This window comes from Schistocerca serialis, chromosome 5, assembly GCF_023864345.2.
Source record: "Schistocerca serialis cubense isolate TAMUIC-IGC-003099 chromosome 5, iqSchSeri2.2, whole genome shotgun sequence".
Taxonomy (NCBI): Eukaryota; Metazoa; Arthropoda; class Insecta; order Orthoptera; family Acrididae; genus Schistocerca; species Schistocerca serialis.
Window position 1 is genome coordinate 246,207,805 of NC_064642.1, and position 21,991 is coordinate 246,229,795.

At 39.7% G+C, this 21,991-nt stretch overlaps 1 protein-coding gene across 5 annotated transcripts in view; it reads right to left on the bottom strand.

The window, feature by feature from the left end:
* LOC126482298 (transcriptional protein SWT1) overlaps positions 1 to 21,991 on the bottom strand; it is a 342,452-nt gene that overhangs the window by 318,320 nt on the left and 2,141 nt on the right. For 4 of the 5 annotated variants that reach the window (XM_050106316.1, XM_050106313.1, XM_050106315.1 and 1 more), the window contains exon 2: positions 3,889 to 3,954. The exons of the other annotated variant lie outside the window; for it this stretch is intronic. In XM_050106316.1, coding sequence (XP_049962273.1) covers positions 3,889 to 3,954 — 66 coding nt within the window. The remainder of the gene's footprint in view (positions 1 to 3,888; positions 3,955 to 21,991) is intronic. 5 annotated transcript variants of the gene reach the window in all.

The following is a 21,991-nucleotide window of genomic DNA, read 5'->3' on the forward strand; positions in this document are numbered from 1 at the left end:
CTAAAATATTGAGATATTTCACACATATCTTGTACTAGGTGACAGAAGGCCCATTGTTGCCACAGATATTATAGATACTTAGTAAAATATTATGAAAAGGATAGTCGCTACTCACTGTATAGCAGAGATGCCGAGTTGCACATAGGCATAACAAAAAAAGACTATCATAAAATAAGCTTTCGGCCACCAAGGCCTTTGTCAAAAATAAACACCCAAATGCAACTGCCAGAGAATGTGGCCGTGTGTGTGTGTGTGTGTGTGTGTGTGTGTGTGTGTGTGAGTGTGTGGTCTATTTCTGACAAAGGCCTAGTTGGCAGAAAGCTTATTCTGTGACAGTCTTTTTGTTGTGCCTGTCTGTGGCTCAGCGTCTCCGCTATCGCTATATGGTGAGTAGCAACCATCCTTTTCATAATATTCTACATCTACAGCTACATGATTACTCTGCAATTCACATTTAAGTGCTGGTTCATCGAATCACAATCATACTATCTCCCTACCATTCCACTCCCGAACAGCGCGCGGGAAAAACGAACACCTAAACCTTTCTGTTCGAGCTCTGATTTCTCTTATTTTATTCTGATGATCATTCCTACCTATGTAGGTTGGGTTCAACAAAATATTTTCGCATTCGGAAGAAAAAGTTGGTGACTGAAATTTCGAAAATAGATCCCGCCGCAATGAAAAACGTCTTTGCTTTAATGACTTCCATCCCAACTCGTGTATCATATCTGCCACACTCTCTCCCCTATTATGTGATAGTACAAAATGAGCTGCCCTTTTTTGCACCCTTTTGATGTCCTCCGTCAATCCCACCTGGTAAGGATCCCACACCGCGCAGCAATATTCTAACAGAGGACGAACGAGTGTAGTGTAAGCTGTCTCTTTAGTGGACTTGTTGCATCTTCTAAGTGTCCTGCCAATAAAACGCAACCTTTGGCTCACCTTCCCCACAATATTATCTATGTGGTCTTTCCAACTGAAGTTGTTTGTAATTTTAACACCCAGGTACTTAGTTGAATTGACAGCCTTGAGAATTGTACTATTTATCGAGTAATTGAATTCCAACGGATTTCTTTTGGAACTCATGTGGATCACCTCACACTTTTCATTATTTAGCGTCAACTGCCACCTGCCACACCATACAGCAATCTTTTCTAAATCGCTTTGCAACTGATACTGGTCTTCGGATGACCTTACTAGACTGTAAATTACAGCATCATCTGCGAACAACCTAAGAGAACTGCTCAGATTGTCACCCAGGTCATTTATATAGATCAGGAACAGCAGAGGTCCCAGGAACACCTGGTATCACTTCAATTTTACTTGATGATTTGCCGTCTATTACTACGAAGTGCAACCTTCCTGACAGGAAATCACGAATCCAGTCGCACAACTGACACGATACCCCATAGGCCCACAGCTTGATTACAAGTCGCTTGTGAGGAACGGTGTCAAAAGCTTTCCGGAAATCTAGAAATACGGAATCAACTTGAAATCCCCTGTTGATAGCGGCCATTACTTCGTGCGAATGAAGAGCTAGCTGTGTTGCACAAGAACGATGTTTTCTGAAACCATGCTGATTATGTATCAATAGATCATTCCCTTCGAGGTGATTCATAATATTTGAATACAATATATGCTCCAAAACCCTACTGCAAACCGACATCAATGATATAGATCTGTAGTTCGATGGATTACTCCTACTACCCTTCTTAAACACTGGTGCGACCTGCGCAATTTTCCAATCTGTAGGTACAGATCTATCAGTGAGCGAGCAGTTGTATATGATTGCTAAGTAGGGAGCTATTGTATCAGTGTAATCTGAAAGGAACCTAATCGGTATACAATCTGGACCTGAAGACTTGCCCGTATCTAGCGATTTGAGTTGCTTAGCACCCCTAAGGTATCTACTTCTAAGAAACTCATGCTAGCAGCTGTTCGTGTTTCAAATTCTGGAATATTCCATTCATCTTCCCTGGTGAAGGAATTTCGGAAAACTGTGTTCAATAACTCCGCTTTAGCGGCACAGTCCTCGGTAACAGTACCATCGGCACAGCGCAGCGGAGGTATTGACTGCGCCTTGCCGCTTGTGTACTTTACATAAGACCAGAATTTCTTAAAATTTTGTACCAAATTTCGAGACAATGTTTCGTTGTGGAACCTATTAAAGGCATCTCGCATTGAAGTCCATGACAAATTTCGCGTGTCTGTAAATTTTAGCCAATCCATCCTGGATTTTCCATTGTTAGATAGTTACAACAAACATTTTTTCAACAACAAAACTAACACAATTCACACTGTTTCTGTGGGACATTTTGAGGAAAAATGATATATTGTCAATGGAGATTAAGTGATTGACTGACTACCATTTTTCATTTCCTTACAATGATAACAATCATGAAAGGATTTCACAAAGCAGTAAATGATTTCAATCAGCCAGTGGTCATCATCAGACTAAAAACAGATGCTGCAAGTGATGACACAACATTCCTATTGTTACTTTAGGTTCTACAATACAAAGGTACTAATGCTATGTTGGCAAGACAACTGGTTGGTTGGTTGGGGAGAGTGGACCAAACAGCGAGGTCATCGGTCCTATCGGATTAGTGAAGAATGGGGAAGGAAGACGACTATGTCCTTTAAAGGAATCATCCCAGCAGTTGCCTGAAACAATTTAGGCAAATCATAGAAAACCCAAATCAGGATGGTCGGACGTGGGTTTGAACCATATCCTCCTGAATGCGAGTCCAGTGTGCTAACCACTGTACCACCTCACTCAATAAAACAACAGGAATATTATAACTTGCTGCAGATGCATTTAATTTGATAATGACCAATGGCTGATTGAAACTGGCTAATCCATTGTGAAAAGCTTTTTTTGATTGTTTTTGTAAGGAAATAAAAGAAGATAATCTGTGAGACACTATCTATTTGTCACACAGTGCTGAATCCAGCATGTATTGAAAGACAAGACGTTCACTAGACTGTTTCAGTATTTCAAAATACGGAGTGTCTGCAAGTACGGAAGTTTTATCTTTTGATCATTAATACCACAAATATTAGAAAATCTACTCTGTGTACTGAAAAATGCCCACTCAGAAAATTATGAACTCTCGTCATTACTCCCAGTAACTGATTCCCATTCATGACCTCATTGTCACAGCAAAGTATTTTACTTTCAAGTCCTGCTATGCCGATCACATCTATCACTTTCAAATTCACTTAAAAAATTAAGTCACAGGACACAGTTTGCTCAGAGATTCCAAAAGCGTAAGTTCAGTCACCAAATTGGAAAGCTCTCCTGTCTTCATACGCAGCTGCAACTTTGATCTGTGAGCTGCCAGACTTATATCTGAAAGTGTATCTGTCGAGTAAGGATGACTGATGAGTGTGTGAAGTTTTAGTGTTGTACAGGTTTGCCAAGGATTATTTTAGGTTCTTGTTTGTGGTGTTGATGACAATGAGATAGAGAGAATGGAGAGGCCGAAACCTGGTGCTGGTACATGGCCATCTCCTTTCAAATTGCAACAAGGGCATAACAAGTGTAATGCCCTCCTTCAACAAACAGGTGTGTTGTTTCACATACCACGACTTTCAGTCAGCACTATTTTGGAAGCATACTTCTCGTATAGCATTATTCTCTTTTATTACTGGTGCTTTCCTGTATGACAGTCTGGCACATATAGTGTACAGGAAGCTTCACAAAAGTTACCTGATCCATATCTTACAGTTTCTACAACCAAAAGTGCAATGGAAACCACACAATACTGGGACAGTAAGAGAAAATGGAAACCTGCTTGAGCAAAAGGAACAAAGATTGGAAAAGGTCTTTGAACTTTTCTGTAATCTTTGTGATGAGATACAAAAACATTACAATAACAGACTTACTCTCAGTGTCCTACACTCGGGGTCTGTGGGAGAATAACCACTCTCTTCTTCCTGCTTAATTTGCACCTAAAAAGAAAGTGAAGGAGGAAAAAGTTAAATTAAACAGTGATCTGCTTTATAAGATCTGCATATACACTATCTGATCAAAAGTGTCCTGACATCTATTAGTGCAAACATTAATACTGGATGTGTATGCCCTTAGCCTTTACGAGAGCTTAAACTAATCTGCTGAGGTTACTTCCAATGACATATCAGAATGTCTGTAGAGAAATGGTAACCTACACTTCCTCAACTGTCAAAACCAGAGATGGTAATAGGGACACTCGACAAGGCAGTCTATTTCACAAATGTTACTGTCCACAAACCATTGCCTCACAGATGCTACCTTAAGACAAGAGTGCACAGTCATGATAATACAAAAACCACCATTTCTGAATTGCTCCTCTACTGTACGCAATACACACTGCTGTAAAATATCTTCATACCCTAATGCTTTTAGCGTTTTCTGGAGTGCAATAAGGTGACTACAATCTAACCAACCATGAAAAACAGCCTCATACCGTAACATTACCTCCTCCTTATTTCATTTCTGCCACTACACATGGTGGCAGGAAACTTTCTCCACGCATTCATCAAACTCAAAATCTTCCATTGGAATGCAACAGGGTATAGTGTTATTTGACACTATAAAACACTCATTACAGTCATTCACTGGCCAACGGCATCACTCTTTACACCAATGTCGCTTAGCAATGAAAACAGAAAAGTGTAACTTATAAGAAGCTGCTCAACCATTACACCACATCCTTTTTAACTCCCTACACACGGACGTTGTTCTCACTGGATTGCTAGTAGCACTTGGAAATTCTTGACTGGTCTTTACAGCTGATTTCATGTGATTTTTTTACAACCACCCTGCGCAATGCTTGACAGTCCCTATCCATATCTGCCTGGTCTTGGTTTAGCTAAGGTCATTCCTTAGCCACTCCATCAGTCAACCTGAGCAGCTTTAGAAGGGCTGGAATCTCTCTGATAGATTAGTTATTCAGGTGACATCCAACAGCTAAATGACAAGGAAAGTCACTTAGCTCTCCTGAACCACCCATCCTGCTAGTACTGCTTCTCTACTGACAATGCAATCCTTCTCCTCTCCTTTTATATGAATGGGTCTTCCTCTCAACACATCTAGATGTCAATTCTGCATCACATATGAGTGCCTGGATGCTTTGGATTGGATAGTGTAACCCAAGATTAGCATTAACAATATTGAAAACCACAGACAAGCGTGTGTGGAGTATCATTGCTTCCTCCCTTACACATTATTAGGTGTAATTACCTTTCTTACTACAAAATATTACTGTTTGGGCAATATTCCAAGTTTCCTGCAAAGGTTCAATACACTGTCTGTATTTCAAAGAAAAGTTTATTAAGTACATGAGATCAACATGTAATAACAGCTGAATACCATTTTCACATTATGTAAGTTCACAGGTTTCTACAGCCAGCATCAATTTGACTAAAATCCATTTGTGTGTTAGACCACATCATTATAAAACACCAACATACATATATAACTAATTTTAACCGTCTTTGTATAAGTCCACTTCAGTGTGATTAAACGGTGGGATTCTGGGGACATTTTGATTGCTAGGTGACTACTGACACCAGTTCTGGTATGCTACTGGACAGTTCAAATTACAGATGCCTTTGGAAGGGTAGCAGCATGGGAGGCTATTGCATATGCTACTCTGTCAGGATTGGTAGTCAACAATAAATCAGCAGCTTGCACCCTGGGATTGTGTTTTCCCACAGCAAGATGTCGAAGTTGCATGGCAGTTGTCTTGTGGCCACTTGCTTGTAAATGCTGAACCCAGGTACTGTGGATCTGCTGACTGTTGAACAAATGCAGCTCGTTGGACTGGGATTTCTGGCAGCAGACTATAGGTAACTTGTAGCCATCCTCCCTGCTCATGCGGTCAAGACATTATTTCAATAGCCTCTCTTATTTCCTGCTGCTGCATCCACTATTGCTGACCATGTATACAGTGTTCTTGAAAACTGATAGATTGGCCACAGTCCTGGTGATGCTCAGTTACTTGAGATTCCTGTGTTCCCCCAACTGCACATATCAACCATGCTCCAACAAGCTAGTATTAATCAGTCTCTAGTTTCACCACCATTGACTTTGCTGCATTCACACCGAAGTTCGTGAATGCCTGAAGCTTGGAGAATATCTACAGAATCCTTCACAGACCTCATAAGACCCCTGATCTTGTGGACATTGTGGGACATTGGCCTAATTCTTCTGCAAAGCAGCACTGTGCCTTCACAATCACTAATGCCCCTCAAACAGGAAAATGTTCTTCTATTCCTTTGTCTGTTTTATCTTTGCTGTACCTCACAGTTCGCTGCATGTTCTTATTTCCATAACCAAACAACAAAATATTGTCTGGAGCATAACTTTCATGTTACGCCTGATACTGAACAAATCTTTTGCATGCACTCCGAAAAAACCAATCAGAGCTATTTATTCAAAGCTGACTGAGAGCAGTCAAAATCAGACAAGTACACTTCACTGAACTGGAAAAAAGTGAATTGCAATAGTTGACAACACATTATACGAGGGCGGTTCAGAAAGTAACCTCCGATTGGTCACAGTGCGGGTTGTGGGGGGAGTAGCGACGCCATCTGTGCGTTCACGCACTCAACAGGTCAGTCGGCATCAAGCCGTCGTCGAGTGAACGTCGTACCTGCGTTAGTTTAGTTTTTGTGGCAGTTTGAAATGTGTGCTGCAATAGAAAACCCCGCCAAATGTGAAGTGCGTGCTGTCATAAGGTTTTTTACAGCCAAAGGATATTCTGCAGCAGCTATTCATCGTGAGCTTTGTGCCGTGTACGGACCAAGAATTATGAGTGAAGGAGATGTCCGTGAATGGGTACGTTTATTTAAAAGTGGACGAGAAAACGTTCATGATGAAGAGAGGAGTGGTAGACCATCATTGGTGACTGACGAACTCGTTCAGACAGTTGATGCAAAAGTTCGTGAAAATCGACGTTTCTCAATGTCGGAGTTGTCTACTGGTTTTCCACAGATTTCTAAGACTCTCTTGTACGAGATAGTGACAGAAAGACTGGGTTACCGTAAGTTCTGTGCATGATGGGTGCCCAAAATTCTTACCGACCACCACAAAACTCAAAGATTGGCCTCTGCATTAGACTTTCTGTCACGTTATGAGGACGAAGGAGAACCATTGTTAAACAGAATCATGACCGGTGACGAAACCTGGATTAAGTACGTGAACCCTGAGACAAAAGAACAATCAAAGATGTGGGCACATTCAAATTCGCCTACCAAACCAAGAAAAGCCTCGCAAGATTTTTCTGCCAGAAAACTGATGGCAACGGTGTTTTGGGATGTCAAAGGGGTGTTGTTGGTTGAATTCATGGAACGTGGTACGACCATTAATCAAGATGTGTACTGTGAAACAATAAAAAAGTTACGACGGGCTATACAGAACAAACGCCATGGTATGCTGACTTCCGGTATCATTTTTTTGCACGATAACGCCCGTCCTAACTCTGCTCGCAGAACAACGGCCCTTCTTAAGTCCTTCAAGTGGGACGTTATCAACCATCCACCTTACAGCCCAGACCTGGCGCCAAGTGATTATCACCTCTTCATGCATTTGAAGAAATGGCTCGGGTCACAGCGGTTTGATGACGACGAAGAGCTCAAAGATGCGGTCACAGGCTGGCTCCAGGCACAAGCGGGTGATTTTTATGCAGAAGGAATTTCAAAGCTTGTGAAGAGATACGATAAGTGCCTCAATCGCTATGGAGACTATGTAGAAAAATAGTGCAAAGATGTAGTTGTAAGATGTATATATTAAAATATTTTTATTTAACTTGGTGTATTTTTTTAAATCAACCGGAGGTTACTTTCTGAACGGCCCTCGTATCTTGCAAAGGAAAAATTATAGCGGATTGAATGAAATGCTAGAACGTTTTATGGTGATTTGCTTGTGACATAGTACTAGACACATTGGTAGTCGACTTCTTGAATTTAACTGACATGATAGGTTAATTACGGCTTTTTGATGTTCAGTAGTGTAGTTACCTGTGCCATAACTGACAACAGTCTGAGACGAACAAGGTTACAATGCCTAAAATCCAATGATGTTGTTGTTGTTGTTGTTGTTGTTGTTGTTGTTGCTGTCTTCAGTCCAGAGACTGGTGTGATGCAGCTCTCCATGCTACTCTATCCTGTGCAACCTTCTTCATCTCCCAGTACGTATTCATCTCTTGGACTCCCTCTACGATTTTTACCCTCCATGCTGCCCTCCAATACTAAATTGGTGATCCCTTGATGCCTCAGAATATGCCCTACCAACAAATCCCTTCTTCTAGTCAAGTTGTGCCACAAATTTCTCTTCTCTCCAATTCTATTCGATACCTCCTCATTAGTTATGTGATCTACCCATCTAATCTTCAGCATTCTTCTGTAGCACCACATTTCAAAAGCTTCTATTCTCTTCTTGTCTAAACTATTTATTGTCCATGTTTCACTTCAATACTTTCAGAAATGACTTCCTGACACTTAAATCTATACTTGATGTAAACAAATTTCTCTTCTTCAGAAACGCTTTCCTTACCATTGACAGTCTACATTTTATATCCTCTCTACTTCGACCATCATCAGTTATTTTGCTCCCCAAATAGCAAAATTCCTTTACTACTTTAAGACTCTCATTTCCTAATTTAATTCCTGCAGCATCACCCGATTTAATTCGACTACATTCCATTATTCTCGTTTTGCTTTTGTTGATGTTCATCTTATATCCTCCTTTCAAGACACTGTCCATTCCGTTCAGCTGCTCTTCCAGGTCCTTTGCTGCCTCTGACAGAATCACAATGTCATCAGCAAACCTCAAAGCTTATATTTCTTCTCCACGGATTTTAATTCCTACTCCGAATTTTTCTTTTGTTTCCTTTACTGCTTGCTCAATATACAGACTGAATAACATCGGGGACAGGCTACAACCCTGTCTCACTCACTTCCCAGCCACTGCTTCCCTTTCATGCCTCTCGACTCTTATAACTGCCATCTGGTTTCTGTACAAATTGTAAATAGCCTTTCGCTCCCTGTATTTTACCCCTGCCACCTTCAGAATTTGAAAGGGAGTATTCCAGTCAACATTGTCGAAAGCTTTCTCTAAGTCTACAAATGTAGGTTTGCCTTTCCTTAACCTATTTTCTAAGATAAGTCGTAGGTCAGTATTGCCCCACGTGTTCCAACGTTTCTACAGAATCCAAACTGATCTTCCCCGAGGTCAGCTTGTACCAGTTTTTCCATTTGTCTGTAAAGAATTCGTGTTAGTATTCTGCAGCCGTGGCTTATTAAACTGGTAGTTTGGTAATTTTCACATCTGTCAACACCCGCTTGCTTTCGGATTGGAATTATTATATTCTTCTTGAAGTCTGAGAGTATTTCGCCTGTCTCACATTTTTGAAAAATATGTAAAAAATCAGCCAACCAGTTGCATAGGTTTTCTATATACCTTGACCAGGTTTCGTCACCTCTAAGGGTGACTTTATCAGAAGGTAAGGTAATTACCTAAAATGAATATGTCATTTTAGGTAATTACCTTACCTTCTGATGAAGTCACCCTTAGAGGTGACGAAACCTGGTCAAGGTATATAGAAAACCTGGGCAACCAGTTGGCTGATTTTTTACATTTTTTCAAATTTGTGTATACGGTTGCTGAAAACATCAGCCATGTTCAAAGTTGTCTCATACATCTTGCTCACCAGATGGTAGAGTTTTGTCAGGGCTGGCTCTCCCAAGGCTGTCAGTAGTTCTAATGGAACGCTGTCTACTCTCGGGGCCTGGTTTCGACTCAGGCCTTCCAATGATCAGTCAAATTCTTCACGCAGTATCATATCTCCCATTTCATCTTCACCTACGTCCTCTTCCATTTCCATAATATATTGCCCTCAAGTACACCGCCCTTGTAGAGACTGTCTATATACTACTTCCACCTTTCTGCTTTCCCTTCTTTGCTTAGAACTGGGTTTCCATCTGAACTCTTGATATTCATACAAATGGTTCTCTTTTCTCCAAAAGTCTCTTTAATTTTCCTGTAGGCAGTATCTATCTTACCCATAGTGATGTGTGCCTCTACATCCTTACATTTGTTCTCTAGCCATCCCTGCTTCGCCATTTTGCACTTCCCGTCAATCTCATTTTTGAGACGTTTGTATTCCTTTTTGCTTGCTTCATTTACCGCATTTTTATATTTTCTCCTGTCATCAATTAAATTCCATATCTCTTCTGTTACCCAAGGATTTTTATTGGCCCTCGTCTTTTTACCTACTTGATCCTGTGCTACCTTCATTTGTCTCTCAAAGCTACCCATTCTTCTTCTACTGTATTTCTTTCCCCCATTGTTGTCAATCATTCCCTAATGCTCTCCCTGAAGCTCTCTACAACCTCTGATTCTTTCAGTTTATCCAGGTCCCATCTCCTCAAATTCCCACCTTTTTGCAGTTTCTTCAGTTTTAATCTACAGTTCATAACCAATAGATTGTGGTCAGAGACCACATCTGCCCCTGGAAATGTCTTACAATTTAAAACCTGGTTCCTAAATCTCTGTCTTATCATTATATAATCTATCTGATATCTTCTAGTATCTCCAGGATTCTTCCATGTATACAACCTTCTTTTATGATTCTTAAACCAAGTGTTAGCTATAATTAAGCTATGCTCTATGCAAAATTCTACCAGGCGGTTTCCTCTTTCATTTCTTCCCCCCAACCCATATTCACCTACTACGTTTCCTTCTCCCCCTTTTCCTACTATCGAATTCCAGTCACCCATGACTAATAAATTTTTGCCTCCCTTCACGATCTGAATAATTTCTTTTATCTCATCATACATTTCATCAATATCTTCGTCATCTGCGGAACTAGTTGGCATAGAAACTTATACTACTGATGGCAAAAGATGGTCTCTCCCATTTTTTTCTCACATTCACACTTAGTCACACAAATGGTAAAATTGTTAATTTAGATTCTGTAAAAAATAATGTTAAAACATGTATATCCTGCTGAAAAAAGGATAAAACAACTTTTCAGGAAAAATGGCTTGTCTTACTGATTGTTTAGAGTATAAATAAATGAACCGGCCTGGGAACTGCTAAAATTACCCAACTACCAAACCAAGAATTCCAGACATAATACAAGATCTCAAAGCCTATATGACATTTGTCTCATCGTCTGCTAAAATGGACAGCAGATAAGTATCATCATGCATACACATTAATTCTTGCAGATAACAAAATAGCAACCAGCTGCTTATAATAAGGGTATTTAAAATCAAACACTGGAAACTCCAGGTTGGAATGTCAATAACATAAGGAAAATATTGACTGCTACTCACTGTAAGGATGACATGCTGAGTTGCAGACACAACAAAAAGGCAGTTACACATTAGCCATGTTGTAACAGTCTGCAATTCACCACGTCATCTTTAATGGAGCAGCAATGTACCTTTTCCTTACAGCGCTGTTACTGGCTTCAAACAAATAGGTCCATCATCAGATGGCTGTTCACAATAACATACATATCTGTTGTTGTTTACATTAGTTTTCACTTTTATTTCCCCCTCTGCTTAAAATTTCTTGGGGTTGTGGTGCCGCCAAAAATCCACGTCATTACATTGCAATGCTGACTGTCTGTGATCATGTAGTAGTGAAGAATAGATGAAGCACTTATTCTGATATATGCACATAGTGTAAGGCATGCGCATGTGCGCACACGCACACACACGCACACATGCCCGCATGTGCACACACACACACACACACACACACACACACACACACACACACACACACACCAAGTCTAACGATCTTTTGTACTTGTAACACTTCATAATGACTGGTTGTTGTTTTCTTCTTTGCAATAATTAATCTGTATTTCGTACAGATCCAAAATCTCAAAAATTCAGTTTTGGCAAAACAGCAAGCATCATTTACCCTAGACACTAAATCAGCTGTATTCTTCATATGACACACACAGTGACCCATATGTGGAACAAGAAGATAGGTTAGATGTTTTGCTCATCTAGAAGTCACTCACTGAACCATGTTCACAGTGGTCACAGGGACATCATTATCTTGCATGTTTTGGACAATGTGTAAAATGTTACAGGGATAGGCACCTAAATAAAGAGATTTTTTTACCACACACTCTTTCAATGATGACACCTTGAGAAGCTTCAAGTCTCATCATTATTCTTGAAGCTGGCAGTTTCCTATCAGCTGGGAGTCTGTTCACTTCATCAACAGCAAATGAACTTAACAATGTTTCCTTAACTTTGAGGATATTTTCTCATTGAAAGCCTAGTTGTCATCAACACTTTGCCTTCAAACATTTATTAACTGATGACATGGACCTGAAAAATTGGGGGGAATTCTTGCAGCTGCTCAACAGTATTCATGACAGCATTAAGTTCACAATGGAAGTAGAAAAAGCTGGTGTCTTGTCCTCCCTTTAACATATTCATGCACCAAAATTCAATGAATGTACCAGTTAAATGTGTACAGAAAATCCCCACATATAGACCAACATATGTAGACTCTCAAACACTATTAATTGATACATAATTACCCAATTTTGAGGACTCTATAAAAGACGGTAAAAATGACCATAGATCGCTGAAATTTTCCACAAGAACTGAGTCACCTTCGAAAATTCTTCTGTGATAATGGTTACGAACAACAAAATACATCACAGACAATTTTTAGGGAGATCTATTTGCAGGGCATCATCAGGGAAAAAAGAAAAGAGCTTGCATTCTTGCCAGTTTATGGATGAGTAACAAGAAACGTTAGCCAGTTCCAAAAGAAGCACAGCATTACATCTGGATTCAGATCTTCATCAGAAGCATGGAAATTTTGATGTCTGTGAATTGCTGTGCACATATTAAACACTTTGTGACAGAACAATAATACACTGTTTAGACCTCACATACTACACAGCAACGCCAGTAGATCGGATAAGGTATCTGCATCTAATCTACAAAAATAAATCAGTTATTGCAGAAGATGCTTCAGAAAAAGGATACACGATTGTATTGAATGACACTATCCTGACATATGAGTATTATGGAAACACTCTCAACAAGCATGGAGAATTTTGGCTCAGTACAGCTTGGGATTTGGCCATCACGAGGTTGAAAAGATAATGACAGAGGCATGATGAAAACATTGTCTAACTTGGTACTGGACCACACACCTCTGATGTTATGGCCAATAGCACATGTATATAATGATGAAATCACCAACCACATGGCTGTCTGTCAACAGTTGGCAGGAGGCCACAGAGCAGTTGGCTGGAAGCTTTTGGAAATTTAATCACTTGTCATGAAAACAAACAAGAAGATTAATCTCTTGACATCTGCATTTACTGTGTTATTTTTATGGTTTCACATATGGTCTGCCAGAATGGCAGGAAAGTGCCTTCTGCCCCTCTTTCAAAGGAAGTGAGAGATTTCTAGATGGTTGGGACACTTACAACCATCCGATACCTCTGTTGAACATTTTGAGAAGCATTATCACAACTAAACCACAATCTTTAGGAAATTTCATGCAATGGATTGTTGACTTCATTCTGTTCCAAAAGTATCTACATCTAATGCACATTCAGTTGTTCAGTATTGAAACGACAGAAAACCAAACACGAGGTACAAAACCCTTGTTAGACATACAAGACAATTATAATTGAAGCTCTAGTTTCAAAATGCTGTAAAAAAAATAAAAACAACCTACTGTCCAGAATGATGTCAAATTTGAAGGAAGAAATGTTATGGAAACACAAAATACTAAACAAAAATGTTGCCACTTGATGGTGCTGTAAGAGGCAGAATACGCAAAACAAAAGATGTGGGGTACATGGCTGTTCCTCTGTTCGCATCTTATATGCTCATCATGACTATCTCAATGCAGCATCCTGAATTGCTGGTAAAGCCTTTTTTATAAGAAAGGCACCAGCAGCTCTGCAGAAGTTCCAGACACTCAAGGATACAAAAAAGGCATTTATCCAAAGTCTGCCATGGGTCTGGAGAAAACGATTATGAAATTCGAAAATATAGGATCTTTTGAAGTGCAGTATGGCAGAGGGAGGAAAGCAATTTATCCAACATCAGTAAATGTGGCCACAGCACTGGAGGAGGGGTCGAGCGGTGGTGTGCAAACATGCAGTGCACAGGAAATTGCCTGAAATTTGGACATGCCTATGAGTATGGTAGATAAAATTCTATCAAGCATCCTGCATTGCTGTCCCTTTACCCATATTCAAGTGTTGCTTCGCACTGACCTGCCAGTACAACAAACATTTGCTCTAGAATTTCTTGCTCACATGGAAGTGGACAATGAATAAACATGGAACATTCTGTTGACAGATAAAGCCCATCTCCATCTCCAAGGATACTTCAATACACAGAACTGCAGAATATGCGCCATAGAAAACCCACTCACACATCAATCAGTAATGCTTTATTCTGCAAAGTTGACTGTGTGTTGTGGGAAGAAGGCATTGTTTATCGTAAGGCCATATTCTATCGAGGAGATGGATCCTGCAGGTCCTGTTACCTGCACCGTCAGTGGTACACGCTACAGGAGTCTTTGGCGCACCAACATTATTCTAATCCTTCAACAGACTGGATGGGTGGGTACGATCATTTTTATGCAAGCTGGCACTCTTCTGCACATCGCACAGCCAGAAAAGCAGGTGCTGCAGAGGCATTTTGGAAATGCTAGAATTAACAGCTGTCATTTCCCTACAGCTGGGCCATCCAGATCATCTGATCTTGACCTCTGTGACTTCTGGCTGTGGGGTTATCTGAAAAATGTTACCTTCAAAGCTCCAATTACAAATGCTGAATGTGACCCATGGAACATCCCAATCTGTTGTGGAACATGCTGTTTCTTGATTTCAACTTGTGGCATGAAACTGTGGGCAGCATATTGAACAGGTTTTGTGCCAATCTCACCACAGTTGAAAACCAATTTCATTGTTGTTTTTATGCTGGTTTTGGCCTCAGGACAGTTAAAAACTGATTTTCCCCATCCAACGCCATTGTGGATGAGTTTACCTCACTAACAATGGCACGACTGTTGAACGCCGCAGTCATGCACATTGCACAGTATGGTTGGCTTAATGTGCAACTCACACCGTAGCCATCACATTGCAATTCATCTGTCATTTGTAGCTGAACCCTGTTACATTATAATGCTTATAGTGCAATTTAGTGGGAAAACTTTTGTGAAATTTATTTTGTTTCAGTATTTCTCCCTTCTTCAATAATATTCCATACAAATTTGATGTCATTGTGAGCACCAGTTCCTTTTTTACAGTGTTCTGAAACTGAAATTTTAATTATAATCAAGCAGTATAAGATACACAATGATGTGTTTATAGTGTTGACTAAATTTTTAAAGCCAGATGGTAAAATAGTCCTCTGAGGTAAAGTGTAACATCAGTCATTAACTGCTAAAAGAAAGTTTTGCACCTGCTGGATATCTGCAAACACATGTAGGTTTAGATTTACGTGAATGATTCATATTTATCAAACTGAACTCTGATGCTGGCTAACATGCAATACCATGTTCCTCCAAACTCCATGTATTGTCACAGGCTTGGAGCCATCTTTGTATGTTGTCTATAATGTGGTCAAGATGTTGCTGCTCAACCACATCCCACTCTTTGACAGCAATAAGAACAGACTGAATTAAGATGGCGGCTCAGATGAGCGACCCGAGTGCCGAAGATTAATGTTGTCTAAGGTCAATATGACCTATCGATGCCACATGCTTATTGTTTTGTTTTTTGATTGTTATATCCAGAAAGTTAATTTGGTTGTTCTGTTCTCTTTCAATTGTGAATTTTATATTTTTATGTATATTATTGATGTCCGAATGGAGTTTTTCAATTTTTGTTTGTGGTTCATCTATTAAGCAAAGGATGTCATTCATATAACTCAACCAATATAATATGTTGTATTCTTTTGCTATTTTTGTGAAAATGATCTGTTCAATGTGGTTTACAAAAATATTTGCTAAGGCTCCTGAAACTGGGACCCCATTGGTAATCCATCTTTTTGTAAATAAAATTCATTAATGAATTGGAAGTAATTTTGTTCTGTTATGAGCTTTATTAATGTGCGCATTTCCTTAATGTGTTCATCAGGGAGTTGACCACAAGTTTTCAGGTTCTTATCTATGACTTCCATTGTTTCCGGTACTGGTACGTTGGTGAGATGAATTCTTATGTTTTTTTCAATGTATTGTTCTTTGTCTATCAGTACTACTGTGTTCCCCTTGTCTGCTTTTGAAGTGATAACATTTTCATTTTGAAGTTTTCTCCTAAGTTTTCTGAGTGTTGCAGATTCTGTTGTTGTTGTTTTTGTGTTTTTATACTGGTTATTATATTCTGGATTTCTTTTTTTACTAGTTCTCTAGTTAGTCCAATGTTGACACTGCTGTTTTCATTCCCACCTTCCCTTGTCAAAACACTTTCTGCTTCTATAATTAGATTTTCTAAGTAATCTTCATCTATTTCTTAACTTACATTGTATTATAAGCCTTTTCCAACAGCTGTCTTTTTGTACTGTTTAAATGTGTGCCAGTAACGCTCAGAACAAGACAAGGCGAAACGTGTATGGGATAAATAAATTAAGTAGCAGCAGGAAAAGGCAGTTTTATTTACAAAACAAGTATTTATATGCTTGCTGCGGAGGATGGCCACACAAACAAACTTGTGATGTTAATGTAGTTTATTATCAATGTTTGGGTTGTGTTGTAAGCTGAAGTTACTAAGGATAGATTGATTGGTGGGTATCATCGAGTTTGTTCTATGCTATTTCAGTGAGGGTAGGTTTTTAATTACACCAGGATGAGTGAATTTTGGTTTATTGGTATCATGGACATCATTTCAGTGATTCATATAAAGTTAAGTTTCAGATAACAGTTTTGGAGTGATGTGTGATTTTGTGCGAGCTATATAGGTCAAGTGAAATTTCCAAAACCAGTTTATACTATTTACATTTATTGAGGTTTTGAGAATTTTTCTGCATTCTGATTGCTGGATTTTTGCGCAAGTTTTTGTTTTGATTATGTCTTTAATACTAGGAATGACATATGTGCATACATCAATACTTGGCACTGACACGTGGAGGGAACAACAAATCCACCCACATCTGCCAAAGGCCCATTGGTATGCTGAGAAGTGAGCTCCTAAATGCAGCTCACCTGGAGTATGTAATGAGAGAGAGTTTTTGAGGATCATTGTCATATTGAAATTTAACTATGGCTGCCAATGACACACCTTTACAGACTCCACCTCATACCATTGTCATATTGCAACTATGGAGAGCTCCAGGACATTAATAAACACCATCTTCAGCTGCATTCAATGCAGAAGGGAATCCAACTGGCTGATTACATAACTTGTCCCGCTGCACCAAGTGCTTAGTTCTCAGGTATTAATCCACTTGTTTATGAAGAATTTATTTAGACATTTATAAATTACTTTATAAATTTACAATGCACTATAAATTTTACATTTATAAATTACTAGTGGAAATTGTTTTAAAAGTTGGAATTAAACTGTTACCTGTTAAGTTTTAGTATGTGCCACGCGTGTGTGTGTGTGTGTGTGTGTGTGTGTGTGTGTGTGCAAAATCTGAATTGTAATGTAAGAGGCCAATGTATTTGTGTCTGTATTATTTTGTTTTAACTGTCTGTGAAATGCGTTTTCTGGACTATTCAACTTGGAATTTTTAAGACACTGTTTGTTTGGCCTGGCTGTTCAACTGAAGGCCAATAAATAAATAAATATTTAAAAAAGGTCACACACTTCTATCAAGGGCTCTCTTATGTTGAATATTGAAGCTGCAATTATTACTGCACAGTCATCTAACAGCAAACAGGGCAGTATGCCAACAAGGTGTCACATTTGTAGCAGTGAGGCACAATAAATATGCAGGTGAGTTCTCATCCACAGCACTCGTGGCATAATTGATATCCAGGAATCATTTCAACCACAGCAGTGAAAGATTAAGGACACAACGGCCTACAGAAAAGGAAGGAATGGACAGGGGGGGGGGGGGGAGGGGGGAAAGTAATAGTATAACACTAATCAGTATAAGCAGGAGCAACTACTAAGAATGGAATTGAATGCATAACATTCAGTCTCCCCCACCATCCCACCAAAGTGTACAGAGCACTTGCTATCTGGGATCCTTCACAACGTTTTCTGTGAAGAAGCCAAGCTGGCACTTAACAAGCTTTGCTCAGAAAAATGATAAGCACTCTATAACAGGCCACATACCTGCAATCTTTTCAATACATTGGAAGAAGAGAAATGAGTCTGTAATAGAAGGTGGTTTATTTATCTCCAGTTTCATAGACAGATGTTACAACAGCTTTTTAAGTCTGTCAGAAAATTTTCTCTGAGCCACTGACTGATTACAAAAGTAGATGAAGGATAATCCTATCAACCTGGTAAAAGATACGATTGCAGCAAGCAGAATTACTAATTTTTAGTGACCTACCCAATTTTTTAATCTCCTTTGGCTTTGTATACCTGAAACCGGGTCGACAGAAGCGTCCGATCCCACACGCCGGCTTTGACCCATGACGTAAGGGTGTTGTTGTGTGTGACGTCATGCCGACGCGAAGTTTGGTTTGCGAGTGTGGCGTGTTTGTATATGTCGCCATGTTGTGGCTTGTTGTGCTCTCTGGTGGTATGTTCAGGGTTTTCGTTGTTGTGGTATAATGGGGTCAGTTTGCTTTTGCTTATTATCCAGAATTGTTCGAGTGTCAGTTGTGTTTGTAGTGGAGTTTGTTTCAGTGAGTTAACAATATTGTGTAAAGGTTAATTTAAGGTTGTTCGCTGTAAATCGTGTGGTAATTTTAGTAAAATTAATCGGTTGTTGTTTTTGTTCAGGAATGGATATGACGGATAAAATTAACAGTGCGCAGGTCAAATGAAGTGTTCGATCCCAATGCGGGGCTGTGTATTTTGATATTGGTGTCGGGAGATGTTTTTGAGCTATATAGGCCAAGGAAAGTGTTTGATCCTGATTTATGGGATCGGGAGCTGCTGTTGAGCTATATAGCTCAAGGGAAGTGTCCGATTCCAGATATTGTGTTTAGTGGTATTTGTGGAGTTTTGTGATGTTGGTTTCTTTCATCGTTTTGTGTGGTTTTGTATGGGGGTGGGTGTTTAAATTTGTTTATATTTAGTTTGCCCCCATCCAAAAACACCCCATTTCCCGCGCTTGTTCCGTTAGTGTTATTAGGCTTTTTGTGGAAAGTGTGTGTGTTTGTTTTTCGATGTATTTTCGTCCTCAAAATGTGTACGTACTGACTTTATATGTGCCATATTGGAATTGTGGTTTATGGTCGTTTCCGCCATATTTGTGACGTCAGACGGGAGGGATCGGATGCTTCCGTATTTCCCTGAAACCAGTACACAGTGGCAATACAAGGCATGCCTGCAGAAGTAAGACAAATGCATCATAATTTGTTTATTTATAAGTCAGCACAATCTTTACTGCCATTGAGGACGTAATCACAGATTTCAGTGCCCATTAACTCCATTATCCTGATAGAACTATTTTCTCAACATTCAATACCGTATTTAAGATTACTTTTGTTTGTTTCTCATTTAACACACTTAAAAATAGTTTCTGTTTTATTCTGAGTGTGTTTTACTTTTTTAAGGATTAGGGGACATGTTTTGCTTATGATCTATGCCTATATAATAACATGGTGTAGGCCTGCTGAAGGATTTTACAGTTTTGGTTGTTATGGAGTTTTAACTCTTTGACTGCAGCTTGTTCTCTGAATTAAATATAGCCGTAGCTCTCATTTCCCAGTGCAAGGTATTTGCTTCCCAACAATTACCCATCCCTTGTCCTTACTTTTGTTCTATTTAACCTGCGTTTATTTTAGTGGAAAACAAGACCAGAAAGATGTAGAAATGCTTTTGGGAAGAGTTAAACTTTCTGTCTATGTTTGTCTTATTCATAAATCTTTTCGGTTACCTATGATTTCCATCTTTATATTCTGGTGGAGTCATTTTTTTATGATTTTGTTACACATTACTTTTTTTCTCTCATGTAAACCTAACTGGTTAGTAAATTTTATTGTTAACATTTAACCGGCACGGTTAGATGAACTGCATTGACCTCCCTCAAAAGAAAAATAGTCAATGGCTGTTGTATGTATTTTTTACTTCTAGGCACATCAGCTACTCTAGAGATGTTCTTTATCAGTACTACCTGGTAAAAAATCAAACTCATAGTCACTGTCTGTATAACTTCTTGAAACTGTCTCTTGCTGCGGTATAAAGATAAGCTATCATATGATCGTTACTTACAGAACAATACCTTGTAAGTGCACGATTCTACTGTTGGCGTAAATGTGTTCAAGGAGCTGTTCAACACCACATACACGAAACTGATGGGCTTGGGACACATGCCTCCTTTGTTTTCTTTTTCCCATACATAGTTACTCCCCCATTTTCCTTAACTAGTTCTACAGGATCACAACACTAGCTTTATGCATCAAGACATATAATTTTAATTTCAGCAATTTCCATGAGATGTTCTGATAACATATCTACATCTACATTTATACTCCGCAAGCCACCCACCGGTGTGTGGCGGAGGCACTTTACGTGCCACTGTCATTACCTCCCTTTCCTGTTCCAGTCGCGTATGGTTCGCGGGAAGAACGACTGTCTGAAAGCCTCCGTGCGCTCTCTAATCTCTCTAATTTTACATTCGTGATCTCCTCGGGAGGTATAAGTAGGGGGAAGCAATATATTCGATACCTCATCCAGAAACGCACCCTCTCGAAACCTGGCGAGCAAGCTACACCGCGATGCAGAGCGCCTCTCTTGCAGAGTCTGCCACTTGAGTTTATTAAACATCTCCGTAACGCTATCACGGTTACCAAATAACCCTGTGACGAAACGCGCCGCTCTTCTTTGGATCTTCTCTATCTCCTCCGTCAAACCGATCTGGTACGGATCCCACACTGATGAGCAATACTCAAGTATAGGTCGAACGAGTGTTTTGTAAGCCACCTCCTTTGTTGATGGACTACATTTTCTAAGGACTCTCCCAATGAATCTCAACCTGGTACCCGCCTTACCAACAATTAATTTTATATGATCATTACACTTCAAATCGTTCCGCACGCATACTCCCAGATATTTTACAGAAGTAACTGCTACCAGTGTTTGTTCCGCTATCATATAATCATACAGTAAAGGATCCTTCTTTCTATGTATTCGCAATACATTACATTTGTCTATGTTAAGGGTCAGTTGCCACTCCCTGCACCAAGTGCCTATCCGCTGCAGATCTTCCTGCATTTCGCTACAATTTTCTAATGCTGCAACTTCTCTGTATACTACAGCATCATCCGCGAAAAGCCACATGGAACTTCTGACACTATCTACTAGGTCATTTATATATATTGTGAAAAGCAATGGTCCCATAACACTCCCCTGTGGCACGCCAGAGGTTACTTTAACGTCTGTAGACGTCTCTCCATTGATAACAACATGCTGTGTTCTGTTTGCTAAAAACTCTTCAATCCAGCCACAGAGCTGGTCTGATATTCCGTAGGCTCTTACTTTGTTTATCAGGCGACAGTGCGGAACTGTGTCCAACGCCTTCCGGAAGTCAAGAAAAATAGCATCTACCTGGGAGCCTGTATCTAATATTTTCTGGGTATCATGAACAAATAGAGCGAGTTGGGTCTCACACGATCGCTGTTTCCGGAATCCATGTTGATTTCTACATAGTAGATTCTGGGTTTCCAAAAACGACATGATACTCAAGCAAAAAACATGTTCTAAAATTCTACAACAGATCGACGTCAGAGATATAGGTCTATAGTTTTGCGCATCTGCTCGACGACCCTTCTTGAAGACTGGGACTATCTGTGCTCTTTTCCAATCATTTGGAACCCTCCGTTCCTCTAGAGACTTGCGGTACACGGCTGTTAGAAGGGGGGCAAGTTCTT